This window comes from Nuphar pumila, chromosome 8 (genome assembly GCF_984573655.1).
Source record: "Nuphar pumila chromosome 8, dmNupPumi1.hap1.1, whole genome shotgun sequence".
Taxonomy (NCBI): domain Eukaryota; kingdom Viridiplantae; phylum Streptophyta; class Magnoliopsida; order Nymphaeales; family Nymphaeaceae; genus Nuphar; species Nuphar pumila.
This window is the reverse complement of record NC_143256.1, coordinates 35,686,815-35,707,096: the sequence shown is the minus strand read 5'-3', so window position 1 is coordinate 35,707,096 and position 20,282 is coordinate 35,686,815. Positions and strand designations below refer to the sequence as shown.

At 37.3% G+C, this 20,282-nt stretch overlaps 1 protein-coding gene across 1 annotated transcript; it reads left to right on the top strand.

Moving 5' to 3' along the window:
* The first annotated feature begins 455 nt into the window (after positions 1-455).
* On the top strand, positions 456-18,584 carry LOC149829900 (uncharacterized). The gene is made up of 8 exons (XM_090016150.1): positions 456-1,360; positions 2,944-4,343; positions 15,531-15,828; positions 15,975-16,184; positions 16,586-16,759; positions 17,334-17,528; positions 17,611-17,724; positions 18,001-18,584. The coding sequence occupies exons 1-8, from the start codon at positions 602-604 to the stop codon at positions 18,361-18,363; spliced, it is 3,513 nt and encodes a 1,170-aa protein (XP_089872276.1). The 5' UTR covers positions 456-601; the 3' UTR covers positions 18,364-18,584.
* The last annotated feature ends 1,698 nt before the right edge of the window (positions 18,585-20,282 follow it).

The following is a 20,282-nucleotide window of genomic DNA, read 5'->3' as shown; positions in this document are numbered from 1 at the left end:
TTCGGTTTTTCGTATGTGTTAAAAATTGAAATGCTGTGATTTCTCAACTGAATCAATTTCAGTTATCTTGTATTGGGGCATTCTTCTTTTTTGTTGAGTCTACTGGGTCAGACAACATTGTTATTCGAGCTTTTTTCATGTGATTCTGTTGAGTTTTTGGGAAGATTTTGCACCGTTAATCTTGTGATGCAATCCCTTTTTTCTTTCACTGTTAAGCCAGAAAAGTTTTCAAAACTTTTTTTATTTTGAAGTCATAGAAAGTTTTCAAAACTTTCATAGAATGTTTTATTTCTGGATGGTGTGATGACATTGGAAATGTTAGAAAAATTTGCTTATTTTCTCTTACTATTTTTGTAGAAAACCCGGCACTCATTTCAGCCGAAAATCATGGTCTGATTCAAATTTTGTTTCTTTTTCTCAACTCATTACTGAGGGATGTTTATCCTTTAATTCAGGGGACATTGTCAACAAAGTCTGTCTTTTGAAGTTGGTATAATGACCGTCAGCAGGTGAATTATTCTGCACTGAGTTGAAATCCAGAAGTTGCAGTCATACCACCAAACCATATTGCACCCTCTTATTCTAGAAACATTAGTCAATCATGGTTCTTGGGATAAGAACAAAGACCAGGAAGGGTACGTCCATCCAGGTTGATTATGTCATCCATGTACAAGAGATCAAACCATGGCCGCCCTCCCAATCTCTGAAAACTCTGCGCTCAGTGTTGCTGCAATGGGAAAATGGGAAACAGCATTATGGGTGTACTAAAACAGTTGTTCCTTCCATTGGATCCAGTTCTGATGGCAAGATTGAGTTTAATGAGTCCTTTAGGCTTTCAGTGACTTTATCTCACGAATTGTCCACAAAGGGCGTTGACATGGAAACCTTTCAGAAGAATTGTTTGGAACTGAACTTGTATGAGCCTCGCAGAGACAAGACCACAAAAGGCCAGCTCTTGGGGACTGTCTTGATAGACCTTGCTGAGTATGGAGTTGTCAAGGATCCTGTAAGTATAACTGCTCCTATGAACTGCCAGAGGAGCTATAAGAACACATCCCAACCAGTTCTGTGCATGAAAATCCAACCATATGAAAGGGACAGTAGTGGCTCTTCATCAAGAGGCTCCTTGCCAAAGGAAATTTCTTTGGATAAGGATGGCAAAGAGTCAGTTTCTGCTCTTATGAGTGAAGAGTACGCAGAAGAAGCTGAAATTGTATCCTTCACCGATGATGATGATGATGTTTCCTCTCATTGCTCACAAACATTGGTGACTAATTCTCCACCTTATTCAGAAGATAATGCAGATTCCCTGTCTCTTAAATCTGATTGTTCTTGGAGCATCAGAAAACGGGAAGAAGAGGTATCATTATATCTTTGCTTTCAATTCTCTCTCTCTATACCATCTGAGATCTGCGCTACTTTTATTTTGGAAAGAAGGGCACAGGATCTTACTAATATGATTATGAATGTTCTGTATGTGCTAACTTTGTATGAGATCTCCTCCTTGTTGCCCTACTGATTAGTTTCTGCACTCCTAACCAAGTGCCTTTACAAGTTCAGCTCAACAAAGCGCATAGATACATAATCACTGGTTGACACTTGATAAAGAGAGTGAACCTGGTCATGTTTGTCAATTACTCATTGCAACTTCTCTCTTTGATAGACCCCATAACTTTTACAAGCAACATTATCAACATCAGGTTTTAAAGGAGTGCTGTTTTATAGTTTTGATGCTTCCATACAATAAATGCAGATGCAGTTGGGACTACTTCTGATGATTTCTTGACTTTGGGAACAATTTTGTTCCTTACATTGGTTTTCATTGTAGTCTTGATCAGAGTAACCGGAAGCGCCTAGGCGCACGGGGAAGCGTGCCTCCCCGAAGCGTGTTTCGGAAGCGCGAAACGTCGCGCTTCCGAAACGTGCAGGGAAGCACACTTTTTTTTTGGGAAGCGCGCTTCCCCAAAATGGGAAGCACGCTTCCCCCATTTTTTTCAATTTTTTTTTTTTCGCTTCCCCCTCGCTTCCGGTTCGCTTCCTAGGTCGCTTCCGGTTCGCTTCCTAGGTCGCTTCCGAGACGGTTCGTAATTTTCTTCTAAGTCATCCCACGCTTCCCGCTTCCTAAATTTTTGAAAGTGCCTCGCTTCCCGCTCCCGCTTCCCCGGCTGGTAACTCTGGTCTTGATGCTTGTAATATTGTATTGCTGCCATTATGGCTTCACTGAAATTCAACTGGAACTTTAATTCTTAGAAACTTTTTATGAAATAAATTTCTTTGAAAGTTAGTTGTTGGTAGGCTAAGATTTTTTATCTCAGGTTTGAAGCGGATAAAATATTCTAAACAATAAGAAAAAACTGAAGCTAAAGGAATAAACCCGAGTGGCATTCTATAGTGTTTCTTGTCATGTTTTTCGTTTGTTTTTTCCCCCAATTGTCTGAAAAAGTATTCATTCCTGCCGTAAAATGGCAGATGAATTATTTGGAGTAAATGACATGGTTCTTTGTACTCATTTTTGAAAAATTATGGCACCCTCCATCTTGACCGTGAGCTATTGGTTTTGCCTTAAGGCTTCCTTATCTTTTGAAAGGGCTTGCTGAACAATACCTTAGTAATATTGATAGTATAAGAGTTAAATGTCACCATTCATGCAGTACCGTAGAAAAGATTGGCATTATGTTGCGGTGTTCAGCTTCAGTTAGGCACTGTTCCTATGTAAAACAACTAAATGTTCACTAGAGTCTTACTCTTGCATGCTTACATGGATGAATAATGAAGAATTGAAGCAATCAAGGTTTGTGTAACTGCTAAGAACAGTGAGTTTCTTCCCAAGTTTTACACAAGTTTTCTTCTGCCATGTCTCAAAATCCGTATTTTCACTTTTAAATTATCAACTATTTTTTTTCTTCTTGTACAATCTGATCATGAGATGCAATGTAAACACAGAATGCTGCAGGAGAGCTTGAACAGAGTTCTGCAGGGGCCACTGGAAAAAGCAACTGCCTTGTAAAAGAAGTGCTGGCAAAGTCTGACAATGATCCAGCTTCTGTGGTAAATGAGTCAATTGATTTGGACAAGTTATCATCCCAACTGCCATCATCCGAAGTCTTTTCTAGAACTGGGAACCTAGAAAATGATGAATCTTCTAAATCTTCACATCTGAAGAAAAATGCGATAAGGATTTCTGATATATTATTGGCTTTTCCGACACAACGTTCTTCTACTTTGTCAAGTTCTGGACCTGCAGATGTTGAAGTTAGTTTAGATACCAGTACAAGTGGTGGGGACAAAAAAGTGTTGGTACAGGAGGTACATGAGAGCAATAGTAAAATTGCTTCAGACACCCCAGAAGTAAAAAGGCATGATGACACAGAATGCAGAGAAGGACCTCTGAGTACTGACAGACTGACTGCAGGTGGGCAAACTACTGCAAATATAGATGATCCTGGCGCTGAAGAAGAGGCCAAGGAACACAAGGAAAGAAATGCAAAAGAGGGAGGTGAAACTAATAGAGAAATGCAGCCAGTGGCTGATGGAGGAAACAGTAATTTTAATAATGTAAATACAGAAAATGATGTGGTGAATAATAAATGTCAAAAACGAAATGAAGATGCTTTCTACATTGATGGAAATTCTGATGATGAAATAATTGGGGAACTTTCACATCCTTGGAAAGGACCTGAAGTCAATGTTGGACCAGGAAATATCACTGATACTTCTTCAGTAAAGTTCGTGGAGGGGTACACATCTGCTGATCAGCAACCTAAAGTTTCACAAGACACTAATGGGAAGCAAGCGGCTTCAAGTACTGACTTGCGGGCATTCAACAAGGGAATTTTCAGGGCAAGGGTTAATAGTGTTATTGGTGATAGGTTAAGTCATGGAAATACGTCTGTGAGGTCTGTGCCGGACAGTTCAACAGGCATCACATTAAGAAACAATAAACGACTTATGGATCAAAGAAAAGGACTTCATAATTTAGAACTCTCCTCTAATGGTATGAGAAGATTTGAACAAATGCATAGCAGATTGGATGCTTCTGATGTTAGTGGATATGGAAAGACAGGTGAGGTCGTTTCTGAGAGTAAAATCCAAGAATTGGAGAGTAGAATTGAGAAGCTTGAATCTGAGCTCAGAGAAGCAGCAGCACTTGAGGTTGCCCTTTACTCTGTAGTTGCAGAACATGCAAGTTCATCCCATAAGGTTCACACTCCAGCTCGACGTCTTTCAAGGTTGTATATTCATGCCTACAGAAACTGGTCTGGGGAGAAGAGGGCCAGTGCTGCTAGGAGTATTGCTTCAGGGCTAGTTTTGGTTGCCAAAGCGTGTGGGAATGATGTCCCAAGGTATGAAAGAACCTTTTCAGTTATGCACAATTCAGTTACAGCTATATAGCTGTGACCTTTTTATCGGCCAATGCTTTTAATTCTCATGATATGTCCTCAATAAGCTTTCCTCACGAGGCTCTATTTGTAGCGGATTCATACAATCGGCACCAATATCAGGGCTGTCAGTTGGGCTTTTACAATGATCCTATCTGAAAAATATAATATGCTCTTGGTTATGGTAATGAATGGTGACAATGATTATTAACTTTTGCATTTCTGCTTGTCTTGCTGTGCTGTTTTGTATATATCTGAGAGTTTTCTTCCAGAGAACACAGACAAAGGTTGCCTTCAGTGAATATTCTGAAAAAACACCTCCTCCACCTCTGAAATATTGCTGTTGTTAAACAATGAGAAACTCTTCTAGTTCAATTGTCTATTTTTTCTCATTTTTTTATTGATCCCACCATAAATTATTATTTTGAAAAGCCAATTTAACCTTACTTTAAGTGAGATGTCCAAAAATGATAAGCATGACTAGGGCTGGGAAATGAGACAAGCAGCTCGCCGTTTGGCTCGGCTCAGAAATTGAGCTTGACAAGCCGAGCTATAAGCAACTCATTTAGGAAAATTTGCCAAGCATGAACATTGCAAGCTTGACTCGTTTTTCATATTTTATATTTATATATTATATACATAAAATGCACATTATTATGTTTTATACATGTATATTATATATTATCAAACTTTTGAAAACACTTAAAAATATTTGTTTTTTAGAAAACAAGCCAGCTTGTGATCAGCTCATAATGAACTTGAGCTTGGCTTTGCTATGCTCATGGCAAGCTGACAAGCGGACTAGCAGCTCAAGCTCAATTTGTTCGGTTTGTAACCCCCCAAAATTTCCAATTTAAAATAAGTGAAAATTTGCAACAAATTTTTTTTTGAAATACAATACACAGTGGAAGTAGTTTTGCTTTTTGAAATTGGACAACCCTGGACGGGTTACATTGAATAATAACAATAACATCAGAAATATGACTCCATAAGAATAAAAGTAAAAATGTCATATCATTCCATTGACAGATTAAATGTATTTAAAATCATTGGACCATGTCCATATAATAGAGTCACAAAACATCTCAATCTAATTGAGATACAAAAATTAAGGTCCCTAGCTTCGCCACCACATCACGCCATCGCACCATCGTTTATTCATCACATGTATCCTCATAAAATAGGTTTTTGAGCTAGTAAGTTTAAACCAATAATAGAATATTGTACATGCTAGAACATTCATCTTAGTTATATCACAGTTCAATAATATCATCATATCATGATATCATAGAATATAGAGCAAGCATGAAACTCAACATTAATGTGAATAGCAACAAGTATCTCAACATCAATGCAGATAACAATTATGCGTCTCAACAATAAAGCATAAGTAATATTTCATGAGAATGCGTATCTTGTTCTTTCTTAACATCTCTGAGTACTCGGGTATAATCTTCGTAGCTGATGAGGTTACGACGAGTGTTTATTATGCTTCATGACTTATTAACCCGAAGTACCTAACAGACCAGATATCCAAAGCGAGCGACCCGTGGCCAAAAGAATCCCACGAAGGCTAGACGTTCAATAAGTATTGCAATCTAGAACTATCTGCAGTAGTAGGAGTGTATCACTTATGGCACATGGATAACCTCGACCTTCCTAACTTCGAGTGACTGGAGACCCACGAGATGCTATTACTCTCATAACAAATGTTCAAAACGACATGTAGGTGAATCTTCATGTGTCTGTGTCACTCGAGGCTGGACCACCTACCTTCTCTAAGGTAGATCAAATTATGATTGGGTTATAGGGTTTTTCTTAATTAATGCATGTAACATTCCATGTACCTCGATCCGTGTGGCAAACAGTGTTCAGTAGCACAAGTACCCTCTTAAGGCAATAACAGTAAGATGATGCTATTATGTACCCAACCCAATCACGTTACTCTGGCACCTTTAGCTCGTATGAGCAATTCGCCGATGAAGACAAGTGAATCATTCAAGGTGTGGATATATGCTAGCAATGCAGTATTCCCTTGCATACCTCGTGGGTTCTTAACAGACCCAAGCTCATATCCGAGCTATCAGATGAATGACATGGCTCACATGCATAACAATATTACAATGCAATAATAGAAACATCTATACATGTGTGTCTATTGACTCTGTGAAGGTTCCTTGAACCATACGCTCAAATATAGGGAAATCATGGTGCAAGCATGGTTCAAACATACATAAAACCTCAAAAATAAATGCTTCACATTCAATCTCATTGCCAAAATGCATTTAGGTCATACAACATTTAATTGCATACATTTACATCATACATCATATAATCGCATGCATTTTCATTGTATGACGTACTTAATCATACACTCACTTCATTTATTAGTTCATTGCATGCATTTCCATCATATGACATACCTAGTCATGCATTTGCATGATACATTAGTCATCACATGCATTTACATCACATTGCATATTTAATCATGCACATTACATGCATATACATCCCATTGCATATTTAATCATGCATTTGCATCATACATTAGCTATTGCATGCATTTACATCACATTGCATATTTAATCATGCATTTGCATCATACATTCGCCATTGCATGCATTTACATCACAATGCATATTTAATTATGCATTTGCATCATACATTAGCCATTATATGCATTTACATCACATTGCATATTTAATTATATGCATGCATTCGCTCATGGCATGCATTCATCACATATATATATATATATATATATATATATATATATATATATATATATATATATATATATATATATATATATATATATATATATATATATATATATATATATATGCAAACCACATACATGGATATATTTTTCTAAAGGTTTTTGCACATATTTTTGTTTCTTTTTCAATGTTTTTTTTTTGTTTTTACTAACAGCACGCCCCAAACGGGCTCCCTGGTTCAGACCTAGTCTGAACCAAGGTCGGGTTCAGGTCTGGACCCGAACCGGTCGGCGGTTCAGACCTGACCTGATCTGAACCTGGTTTAGGTCGTGTCTGATCTGGGACAGCAACGAGCCTGAGTATAATATATATGTCATATATTTTTTCTTTCTTTTGTTTTTAGAAAAAACATGGCAGATTGAAACTAACTATGAACATGGATTTAAAAATGGAAAACCACCTTTGATAAATCAAGTTACTTGAGAACTAACTATGAACATGGATTTTAAAATGGTAAACCACCTTTGAAAAATCAAGTTACTTGAGAACTAACTATTAACATGGATTTTAAAATAGTAAACCACCTTTGAAAAATCAAGTTACTTGACAACTAACTTCGAAAATGGATTTCAAAATGAAAAACCACCTTTGAAAAATAAAAATGCAAGATATCTAACCCTGAAAAAGTATTAAGAATGGAAATCCACCATTAAAAATCAAAATACATGAGATTCAAACATGAACATGTATTAAAAATAGAAATTTACTATTAAAATTTGAAATACATGAGATTCAACCATGAACATGTATTAAAAATAAAACTCTACCATTAAAAATAAAAATACATGAGATTTAACCATGAACATGTATTAAGAATGAAACTCTACTATTAAAAATCGAAATACATAAGATTCAACCATGAACATGTATTAAAAATAGAACTCTACCATTAAAAATCGAAATACATGAGATTCAACCATGAACATGTATTAAAAAATCATAATCTACCATTAAAAATCAAAATACATGAGATTCAACCAAATGAAAATCTATTATTAAAAATTAAAATACATTTTCAACCATGAACATTTATTAAAAATGAAACTCTACCATTAAAAATAGAAGTACATAAGATTCAACCATGAACATGTATTAAAAATGAAACTCTACAATTAAAAATCGAAATGCATGAGATTCAACCATGAACATGTGTTAAAAATGAAACTCTACCATTAAAAATCGAAGTACATGAGATTCAACCATGAACATGTATTAAAAATGAAACTCTACCATTAAAAATTGAAATGCATGAGATTCAACCATGAATATGTATTAAAAATAAAACTCTACCATTAAAAATAAAAATACATGAGATTCAATCATGAACATGTATTAAAAATGAAAATCTACTATTAAAAATTGAAATACATAAGATCTACCTTTGAATATAAGTTAAAAATGAAAAAACTGCCATTGAAAATTGAAATTACAAATACTCTACTAAGGAGAACATCTAGAAGTATGTACATGGTTTTTTCCCATGCTTATTCATGCTTATACCTACATGTATTATCATATAAATATATATATGTATGTGGATGCAAGTTAGAACATGAACACAAGTTATTGATTAATCTACTTACATTTTTGAAGATCGAACTCTCTTCAAAAGCACAAGCTCATGAGAAAATCTCCTTTTCAAAATCGTGTAGAGTGAAGTCCCTTGATGGTACCTCACCCTACACACTAGAGAAGAGATTGAAACTAAGTTAATTTTCAAAAAATTTACTCCGAGGCAAAATCGTGGAAGGGGGAGAGAGAGCAAGGAGAGAGAGAAATTTTAGAGAACAAGCAAATGACCCTTCTTCACCTTTTTGGACCATATTTATAGAGTTAGCCTAGTAGATGTGTGGCTAAGATTCAAAGTATGAGATGAAGGGTTGAGATGAAGTCAAGCCCTCCTCTCAAAAATGCCTTTTCCAAGTCAAAATCACTTTTACAAGTTTCACAAAAATGGGAAAATGCTTTATGTGTTAGAAAAAATCTTTATCTACTTTGGGAGGAGCCTTGGGATCCATACCTAGGCTCCCTCTCATGCATTTCCCAATGCACACCCCTCCCCATGTGCACATGGCATAGGGGAGGGCTCCACATGGGAGGTCGACCCCCACTTGAGTGCTTCCCAAGTTTTCCTTAGAAACCAACTAGGTTGGTTGGTTTAGTTCCAAACCAACCCCCAAATATTTTAGTTATTTATTTTTTGTAGTTGCTTTATTACTGTTGAGAATAGGTGGTTTTTGGTTAAGTTCGGTTTTCTGAAATATTATTTTCATAAGGACTTAGATGTAATTTTTCTGTTTTTGCCTCTCTCTCTATTTAATATAGAGAGAAGCCCTAATCTCAATTAACGAGTTCTATTGTGCAGCCGTCTCTCTCTCTCTCTCTCTCTCTCTCCCTCTCTCTCTCTACACTCACAGGTGGCTGTACAACCCTATCACATTCTACATGGTATCAAAGCCTTCGATCGTGGGAGCGTGATCTTCATCAACAGGGACTGATTTTTTTTTTTCATCAAAGAGGAGCAACAACCCTACGGCCTTTTAAAAATCAGGTTCGGTGGGGTTGACTGGGGAAGATCTGATCACAGATCTGGGATGTTACCCAGATCTGTCGTCAGATCTAAGGAGAAGATCCACTGCGACCGAGTGTTGCCGAGAACTGGTTTCTACTATGACGTGATTTTTTTTTTGTTGTTCGTGAGTTGTCGAGGTGTGTTCCTGCTGTTACAGATTTTTTTTGTGTTGCCGTGAGCGCTGAAGTCCTTGTCGAGGTGTGTTCCTGCTGGTTGGGAATAGCAGAAATTATTTTTTCCTATGTTGCCGTGATTGCTGGGTTCTCGCCTATGCTGATTGTGTGTTATCAGAATTCTGCCGTGAATGCATCTTCTTTTTTCTGTGCTGCTGTGAATGCTGATTACTTGTGATACTTACTGGATGTCGTGCATTATATGTTGGAGAACAACAAGTGTAGTGAATACTTTGGTTTGCAACTGCAGTCTCTCATTTATCGTGATGTGTTTGGGCCATTCAATGTTCGTGATTTCTGTGCTATCAACAACAACTGAAATTTAGTTGTTTCAGTGGATTGGTTTATTTCAGAATGTGGCTGCTGTGTCGTTTTTTGTTTGGAAACATGGTAGCTTAAGTTTCTGTGTCGTGGAAAGTAGCAGGTGTGATTTCCTGCTGGACTGATTTTTATTTCGTGTGTGGGCTGTTGTTTGCTGTGGAAACAGCAGGTGTGGTTTCCTACTGAGTTGAAGAAAAAATTCTTCTTGAACACTTGTTGTTCAAGTAAGGTATTCTGTTTTTTTTCAGTATGGCTGAAAATTCGAAATGTGATTCCAAACTGGAACACATTGGGGAGTATAAGGCTTTTGCCAACCCCTTCTCATATGGCTCTTCTGTAAGGTTGAATGAAACCAACTATGCCAGGTGGTCCAGAACTTTTATGATGTCGGTATCTGGACATCGTCGAAAACATATTTTGTTGGAAGATGCACCCACTGAAAAATTGGGAAAATATGTCACTTGGGATGAAGATAATGACATAGTTATGTCATGGATCATGAATAGTGTCGAACCCCATATTGCCGATGGATTGATCTACTATAATACAGCCAAACTAATGTGGGACAATCTTCGTGATACATACTCACAAGAAACGAATGTGAGTCGGATCCTGCAAGTTGAACAGGAAATATATAACTTGCAACAGGGAGATCAGACCTTGGCCTAGTACTATGTCTCTGTCAAAGCTGCATTTGAAAGACTTAATGCTCACAGGCCTCTTTGTTGCTCGAAGCAAAAGGATCATCAAGAACAAACCATGGTTGCTCGTTTTCTTACAGGTCTTTCTTCAGATTTCTCTGTTGCAAAAGTTCAATTGTTGACTGGTTCAGATGTTCCCACTCTTGCTGATGCTTACAATCGTCTGAGTAGACTTGCGATCTCTCTGCCACAATCTCAGCCTGTGACTCAATCATCTGCTCTTGTTGTCCCATCTAGTTATGGGCGTGGAAATATTCAGAATATTAGAGGACGAGGACGTGGACGTGGTATGGGAGGCAGAGGAAAGCTTCAATGTACATTCTGTGAAAAATCTGGACATTTAGAAGATCGTTGCTGGGATAAGCATGGTCGGCCAAGCTCTTCTTCATCCAAGTCATATACCCCTAAAGCAAATGTTACTACTATTGAGGCAACAAATGCACCAGAGACTGTCACTGCAAATGAAAGTAGTATCACCCTTAGTCGTGCGGAATATGATGAGTTGATTGCTCTTCGACCTTTGAGTTCCCCCACTCCTATAGCTGGGGTTGCCTTTTCAACCGGAAATCATCTCCATCCGAATGATAGTAAGTGGGTTATTGACTCTGGTGCATCCAGACATTTGTGTGGAAATTCACGTGTTTTCTCAGATCTAAAGGTCATTAAGGCTCAACTTGGAGTCACATTAGCCGATGGGAGCTCCTCCCCGGTTGTTGGTCAGGGAAATATTTCTATATCCTCTTTATTACAGTTGAAAAATGCTCTTCATGCTCCAAACTTTCCTCAAAGTTTACTTTCTATTAGTTGCCTTATAAAAGAACAAAACTGTAGAGTAATATTTGATCCAATGGGTTGTCATTTTCAGGATTTGCTGACGGGGAAGAAGATTGGTGGAGACTATGAAGAAAATGGACTTTACTACCTATATCATCCAATGGGTTCTGTTCATGCTGCAGTGGAACATTCATTCAGTCCTGTTCAGTGGCATCGTCGTCTTGGTCATCCTTCATTGTCAAAGCTTCGGTCGGTCTTTCCTCAGATTCCTTCCACCACATCATTTCAGTGTGAAGCATGTCAGTTGGGCAAGCATCATCGAAGCCCGTTCCCTTCGAGTCAGAGTCAGTCTAGTAATAAAGTTTTTAAACTTCTTCATGAGATGTATGGGGTCCTAGTAAGATTCCTACTAGGACTCAGTGTCGTTATTATCTTGTTATTGTTGATGATTTCTCTAAGTTATCATGGGTATTTTTAATAAAAGAACGATCTGAAGTTCCAAGTCTTATCAAATCCCTAATTCTTGAAATAAAAACTCAGTTTGAATCTATTGTCAAGATTGTTCGCACTGATAATGCTCTCGAGTTTAAATCAAAAGGTCTGTTACAATTTTACCAAGATCATGGCATCCAACCCCAAACTTCCTGTGCCTATTCATCTCAACAAAATGGGGTGGCTGAGCGAAAACATAGGCACCTCCTTGATGTTGCCAGGACCATTATGATTCAATGAAATGTTCCTGCCTTATACTGGGGTGATGCGATTACCACTGCTTGCTATCTGATCAACCGCATGCCTTCGTCTTCTGTGGGTGATCAAATTCCATTACATATCCTAAAACCTGATGCCCCACTTTTTTCTTTCTCACAAAAAATATTTGGATGTGTTTGTTTTGTACACAAACTTGGCCCTGACCGTGATAAATTAGCCGCTCAAGCTACAAAATGCATATTTATCGGTTATCCAAAGAATCAAAAGGGCTATCGATGTTATGATCCTATTTCTCGCCGAGAGTATGTCAGTGCGGATGTATCTTTCTTGGAATCTTCTCCATATTACTCTAGTTCCGGGTCCCCGCTGCAGGTTGATCCAGCTGAATCTTTTCCATTACCTATCCCTCCTTTTCCTTTGGAATCTGTGCCCTCCTTACCGAACCAAACTTTATCCTCCTCCAGATTTAATAATCCGCCATTGGTATATGTGCGTAGAGCTCCATGTCCGCAAGAGCCTTCATCTTCTTCTTCTCCTGAGGTAAGTTATACTGACAATAGTGATCTTCAGGATGATGATAGCAGGCCTATTGCTCTACGAAAGGGGACAAGACAATGCACCTTATATCCCATATCTCATTATGTCTCCCATGCCAGAATTGGACATCAAATGAAGTCGTTTATTTCAGCCTTGTCTGCTGAAACCATTCCTCTGAACTATCACCAGGCAGGACTCGATAATCGCTGGAAGCTGGCTATGCAAAAAGAAATGACAGCTTTGGTCTCTCAGCATACATGGGATCTAGTTGATTCCCCAGCAGATGCTGACATTGTTGGATGTAAATGGGTATATACAATAAAGTATAAATCTGATGGTTCTATTGACAGGTACAAGGCCAGATTAGTCGCGAAAGGGTATACTCAGACATATGGAATTGACTTCTTTGAAACTTTTTCTCCTGTGGCACGGATGGGTACCATCCGTCTTGTTCTCTCAGTAGCTGTTCAGCATGGTTGGAGCTTGTGTCAATTAGATGTGAAAAATGCATTTCTTTATGGGGATTTATCTGAGACCGTTTACATGCAACAACCTCCAGGTTTTGAGGTTGAGGGAGAGTGTCAGAAGGTGTGCAGATTGAGAAAGGCGATTTATGGCTTGAAACAAAGTCCTCGTGCATGGTTTCAAAAGTTGTTTGAAGTGATGTCAAGCTTTGGCTTTAATAGATCGGCAGCAGATCATACACTTTTTATAAAGAAAACTAGCTCTGGCATAGTTGTTATGGTGGTATATGTGAATGACATCATTCTTACAGGAGATGATGTGAAAGCTATTGAAGCCACAAAGGCTCATCTTCAAAAACACTTTGTTACAAAAGACCTTGGTTCACTCAGGTATTTTCTGGGTATAGAAGTTGCTAGAAGCCGTGAAGGGATGGTTTTGTCTCAGCGGAAGTATGTTCTTGACTTATTAAAGGAAACGGGCATGTTGGGAGCTAAACCAACAAATATTCCCATGGACCATAAAGTTCAGTTGTTTGAAGAAGGGTCAAAATCTGTTGATAGTAAAAGCTATCGCTCCCTAGTAGGGAAGTTATTATATGTAACTGTGACCAGACCAGATATTGCTTTAGCAGTAAGCAAAGTTAGCCAGTTCATGGACAAACCAACCGAGGTACACTGGAATGCAGCCATAATGATTCTCAGATATCTAAAATCCTCTCCTGGAAAGGGGTTACTGTTCAGGAAAGGTGGAACTCTGGAGATAGTAGCCTATTCTGATGCTGACTATGCTGGATCTGTAGTAGATAGAAAGTCTACCACAGGATTCTGTGTGTTTTTGGGAGACAACTTGATCTCATGGAGAAGTAAGAAACAAAATGTGGTTTCCAGGTCAAGTGCAGAATCAGAATATCGGGCTATGGCCCAAACAACTGCTGAATTGATATGGGTTCGCACTGTTCTTAATGATCTCTAGATGAAGGTTTCCTCTCCAATGACCATGATGTGCGATAACAAAGCGGCAACATATATAGCAAACAATCCTGTCTTTCATGAGAGAACAAAGTACATTGAGGTTGATTGCCACTATGTAAGACATATGATTCAAGCTGGTCATATCACTACAAAATACCTAAAGTCTGAAGACCAAGTTGCAGATATGTTTACAAAGCCTCTTGCTAGGCCAAATTTCTCCAGATGTTGTGACAAGCTGAGCATGATAGATATCTATGCTCCAGCTTGAGGGGGAGTGTTGAGAATAGGTGGTTTTTGGTTAAGTTCTCATATATTAGAGGTTTTCTGAAATATTATTTTCATAAGGACTTAGATGTAATTTTTCTGTTTTTGCCTCTCTCTATTTAATATAGAGAGAAACCCTAATCTCAATTAATGAGTTCTATTGTGCAGCCGTCTCTCTCTCTCTCTCTCTCTCTCTACACTCACAGGTGGCTGTACAACCCCATCACATTCTACAATTACATTATTTTATTTTTTTGAAACACCTACACCACTTCACATTGGATCCTCAATTGGATCTAATCCAACCTAATAAAGTTTAAAATAATTGGTACATAAATTTTTCATGTATATATATTTTTCATTTGACTAAATTGCATATCTAATTATGTTCTGACAGAGTGATTAACCATCTTAACCAATTTAATTCGATCATACAATTAATAATTCGATTTATTTAACAATTAAATCAATTATTCACAATTTATTTGTCAGATGACCCATAATTGCCAATTGTTCTGGAAACATGCTAGAAAAATAGAAATTAAATCCATAATCACTCACATAGATCAATCAAATCAGAAATCAAAATTTTCTCATTGATCAAGAATTTTCAATAATAATTTCAGAAATTTTGTGGGTCTTACATGGCTTGTTTACCAGCCCTAAGCATGGCAAACTAGGGTAGCTCAAAGTATGCATTGTGTTTATTGGTTTTTCTTTGATTGATCTTGATATTATGTTGAAAGTTGAAAAACACACACACACACACACATGTGTGTGTGTGTGTGTGTGTGTGTGTGTGCATTGTAACCTTTGACTGCCTTCTGTGGCATATTTATATTTGTTACCTTGGCTGATTTAGTGCTTCTTTTGTTACATCAGGTTGATGTTCTGGCTATCAAATTCAGTTGTCTTGAGGACAATCATTTCTCAAGGTTTTGGTGATTCACACATGCAAAATCAGAACAAGCCTAATATTGACAATAATAACCTTGGAAAGAAGAATGAGAGAAGATACTCTACCTTAAAATGGAAGGAAAATTCTTCTGAGAAAAGGAAAAAGGTGTTTGATTTAAGCCCAATGTTGGTAGATTGGCTGGATCCTAACACATTTGCTGCTGCTGTAGAGAACATTGAATCCTGGATATTCAGTCGAATAATCAAATCTATTTGGTGGCAGGTGGGGACATGAAGGGGTTTTATCTTGTATTTTGTGGCTTAGCATATTACTTGGACACATGCTTTTGGAAATATTTGTCGACTCCATGAACTGAAAATTCTGTGCTTCTGGTTTGACTGATTTTTTCTTTTACTGCTCCTTTCCAGACTTTGACTCTATACATGCAGTATCCAACTGAAGATGGAAGTATTCAACTAAGGAAGCCCGCTGGAAAGATGTCAACTTTAGGACAGAATCCTAGTGGAAACTTCTCAATTTACCTATGGAAGAAAGCTTTCCGAGATGCCTTTGAAAGGCTTTGTCCTGTTCGAGCTGGAGGGCATGAGTGTGGTTGCTTACCGATGCTGGCAAAATTGGTATGCATCAATCTTCTTGTTCAGGTGTAACCCCTACTGAACTTACAATCTACATGACAAATCCTTTTCGTGACAGATTTAAGGTTGAAATGTTTGTTTAAATTATTATCTTTTTCTTTTTCCAGTTCTTTAAAACATGCATGCTGTTTTTGGAACATGAAGATATGTGTTGTTAGGTGCTTAACTTCTGTGTCTCGTGGGGATGGTCTGATCTGTAGGCTGGGAAGCAATTGTCTCAATTTCATGCCTTTTCCATTTTTTAGTTTCAGTTGCTCACTGTCATATTTTAAGCACAAAAAGATTTGTTTTTAGAAAGATCCTCATGATTAGCTTCTGATGTTCACAAAACAATTATGTGGGAGGTGTTTAACAGACTTCTTGTCTTTGTTTTATTTTATCAGGTTATGCAACAATGTGTAGCTAGGCTGGATGTAGCTATGTTCAATGCCATTCTGCGTGAATCAGTTGATGACATTCCAACTGATCCTGTTTCTGATCCAATTAGCGGTTCTAAGGTTCTACCAATCTCATGTGGGAATCTCAGCTTCGGAATCGGTGCACAACTGAAAAATGCTGTGAGTAATAAATTACGTGTTTATATATGAAACTCGTACCTTTTCATTGAAACTGTAAAAATCGATGCGCACTCGTTCTTTTGCAGTGTTGATTATTTCATTGCTTGTTACCTTTTCTGCTTTCTCCATTTCCCCAGTGCTCCCATGTGTTTGTTCTATATGAAATGGTAATGTAGTGAGAATAATAATAAGTAAATACATTGAATTGCAAAACAAATAGTATGAGGATGTTGTTTGCCATGCAACTTCTTAGAACACGTACTTACTAAGCATATGCTGAATAAATGTGCAGTAATTGCAAAAGAACTCCAGAAAGCTTTTAAGTTTTAACTTTTAGGTTTTCAAGCATTTGAAGCCAAGAAATGTTACAGATATAATATGAAAAACTCGTACAGATGGTGAACATATGATATAGGTGGTAATAATTTGATGAACCAGTTCTTATCATGACATTTACATCATTATGATATTTCCTTGTAAGATAACCTCCATAGATTATATTGTTTAATCCATTTCATTTTTTGATGATGCCGTTGTTTGCAATGAAAGAACGTGCCTCTCTGTTGATGCACAGATTGGGACCTGGTCTAGATGGCTAACTGATCTTTTTGGGATTGATGATGATGATTCCATTGAAGACAAAAAATGCCATGACGACCGGAGGCAGAATGCTGCAGCGTCATTTAAGTCTTTCCATCTCCTTAATGCCCTGAGTGATCTTTTGATGCTTCCGAAAGATATACTTTCAGATGCATCTGTTAGAAAAGAGGTTTGCTGCTAATTTATGTTTATGCTTATTTTTTTCTGACCTATTATTTTGAACCTTATTCATTCACTTGCTCTGCATGAAGGTATGTCCAACATTTGCAGCACCTATCATAAAACAGATTTTGTGGAAGTTTGTGCCTGATGAATTTTGTCCTGACCCGGTTCCTGAAGCTGTTCTGAGAACACTTGATTCTGAGGTTGGTGTTTTTGTCTAACATCCACTTCTTTTGTTGCTTTCATAGTTCATTCCTGGTATGAGTAAAATGTTTTAACCCTTGCTTGTTATGTTTAAAAGGCTAGAAGTTTGGAAAGGTTATTGACTCATAATTGTTTGCAGTGCTACTGAATACATTTCCAATATTGTGAAAAATTCATTATTGTTTCCTTGAGAATGTACAGTAGACTAATGTGTCATTCTAATACAAGTTTTCTGTCATTAAAAGTCATAATTAATGCTTATGTATATTGTGCAGGATACTCTTGATGAAGATCTACCATCTGTCGGAACAGAGCCTATCAGCACCTACCCTTGTAGTGCAGCTCCAATCAAGTATTCACCACCGCCAACAGCATTGGTATCTTGTGTCATTGGAGATGTGAAAGGCCACATGAAACTGAAAAAGAACACTTCTTCAGTTATGAGAAAATGCCACACAAGCGATGATGAGCTCGATGAACTTGATTCCCCACTTGCTTGCATCATTGATAGGACGCCAACTTCATCACCACAAATGGTGGTCAACGGCCAAAGCTTACAGGAAGATATCAGCCTTACTATCAGGGGGAACGCTATCAGATACCGGCTACTGCGTGAGGTATGGCTTGATGGGGACTGAGTAGTGATACATATCTTTTCATCTCTTATAATTTTTAGTATCATATTTCTGTTTTATCCTTCTGTATTATATTCCACGGTTCAATAAATAATTGAGTTGTAGAGAGATGGGTCTTTTATACCCATCAGTTGGATCCCTTGTCTTGACCTATTTATTTTTGTATAGAGGAATAACATCAATTAACTAAGAGAATTTATACATAATCTTATACTCTTGCTCATGAATTTTGTTTTTGTAAAAGATGCATCATAGATGATACCAAACTCGATTTTTTTTGTAATTCTTTTTTTTAAGTAATACCAAACTCGATTCTCATATTAGAGAAATCACGCTTCTCAATTTTTTGAACACTTACCCTTGAAAGCTTTTCAAGTGCATAGTTTTCAAACCCTAAACGCAGTTCTTAAGGTGCATACTGCTGAGGTATTAGAGGGCTTATGATTGACCTGCTAAGGATGGTAATAGGGTTGGTCTCAACAAAAACTCTTCCCAAGAGACTTAATTGAGTTAAAATATGGTGTTTTCCTCTATGTTTTTAGCATGCTGATCCAATAGCCCAATGAGTTGGATTGAACCTGATCCAATACATGTTAGGTTGGGTTTAAGCATAGGTTACAAATATCAGCTATATTTTGTAGACTTCATGGTTTACTATGAAAATTTTGTAAAACTATAAAATCTTGGAAATCATGATATTTTCAAAATAACAGCTCCCTTCACAATATCATCATGATATAAATACTTAATTAGTTTTCAACACTTAGGCCCTATTTGAACGATAGGGGGCAAAACTTAATATGTTTTGAGAAACCCAAGTTTTGCTTAAAACTACGTTTTTAGCAAAAACTTAGATTAGAGATTTATGTTTTTAGTTGGATGCGAGAAACTAAAAAGCAAGATTTTTGGTAGCTTAAAACTCGAAAAATATAAAAGAGCTATCATTTTTTGGTTACTCGTCAGTGAGAAATGGCCTAAATGGTGCCATCCAACAATTTTTCGCACTGGCTGGTCAGTGGTGGCCATCCGGCCATTTTTCTAGCTTGTGGCTGATTGAAAAAAACAGTTTTTTTGAAAAAAATTATGAGTGGCCATATTTCATCTAGCCACTAATAAAGAAAAACCTTTAGATGACATCATTCATGTGAATGATGAAATAAAAAAACAATAAAAATAAAATTTTTGCTCCCCACACCACCTCTTCAACTTGATAAGCGGGGTTTTCTTGGCGAAAATCTGTGGGGGTAGGTTTATCAAAACTAGGGGCATGTTTTCAATGCCCAATAATTCTTGGATCTTGTAATTGTGAATCACAATCACATACTTTCTCAAGGTTAGTGGAACATGAAAAAGTAAACGTATGATTATGATTTCCAGCTGTGATTGTTGTTGCCTATTTTTTCCTTGAATATTGTGAAAGTACATCTCAAGGTTGACATTGTGATTCACAATCACAACTACTTTCTCGGCTTCTACTTTTTTCAAGCTTTCACTTTCTCACCTATGACCAAAGCAAACAAGCTCTAGGTTTCAACCCAATGTTGAAAACTTCAGGTTTTACTTAAATCTGGTTTGGTGACACCCAAACAAGCAAACAAACCAAGTTTTGTGAGTAAAACCTAATTTGAGTGGGTTTCATCCAAGTGCTTTATATTTTATAATATTTTTTTATACTTTTGCGTTTTAGATACACATAAATTTTCTCCATTTTTTCTTGAAAATACTTTTAATTTATCACAAGATTTTCTCAATTGATAAAATCCTGACAACTGTAATTGTGGCATTAAGTTCAAGTCAATTTTATCAGATCCAAGGCCCAAGTGCTAGACCGATCAGGTGGACCAATGGACTGGTCCTCCCAATGCCTACCTGATGTAAATCGAGAGTGCTTGGTTTACGGGAAAACTATGTTACACTACTAC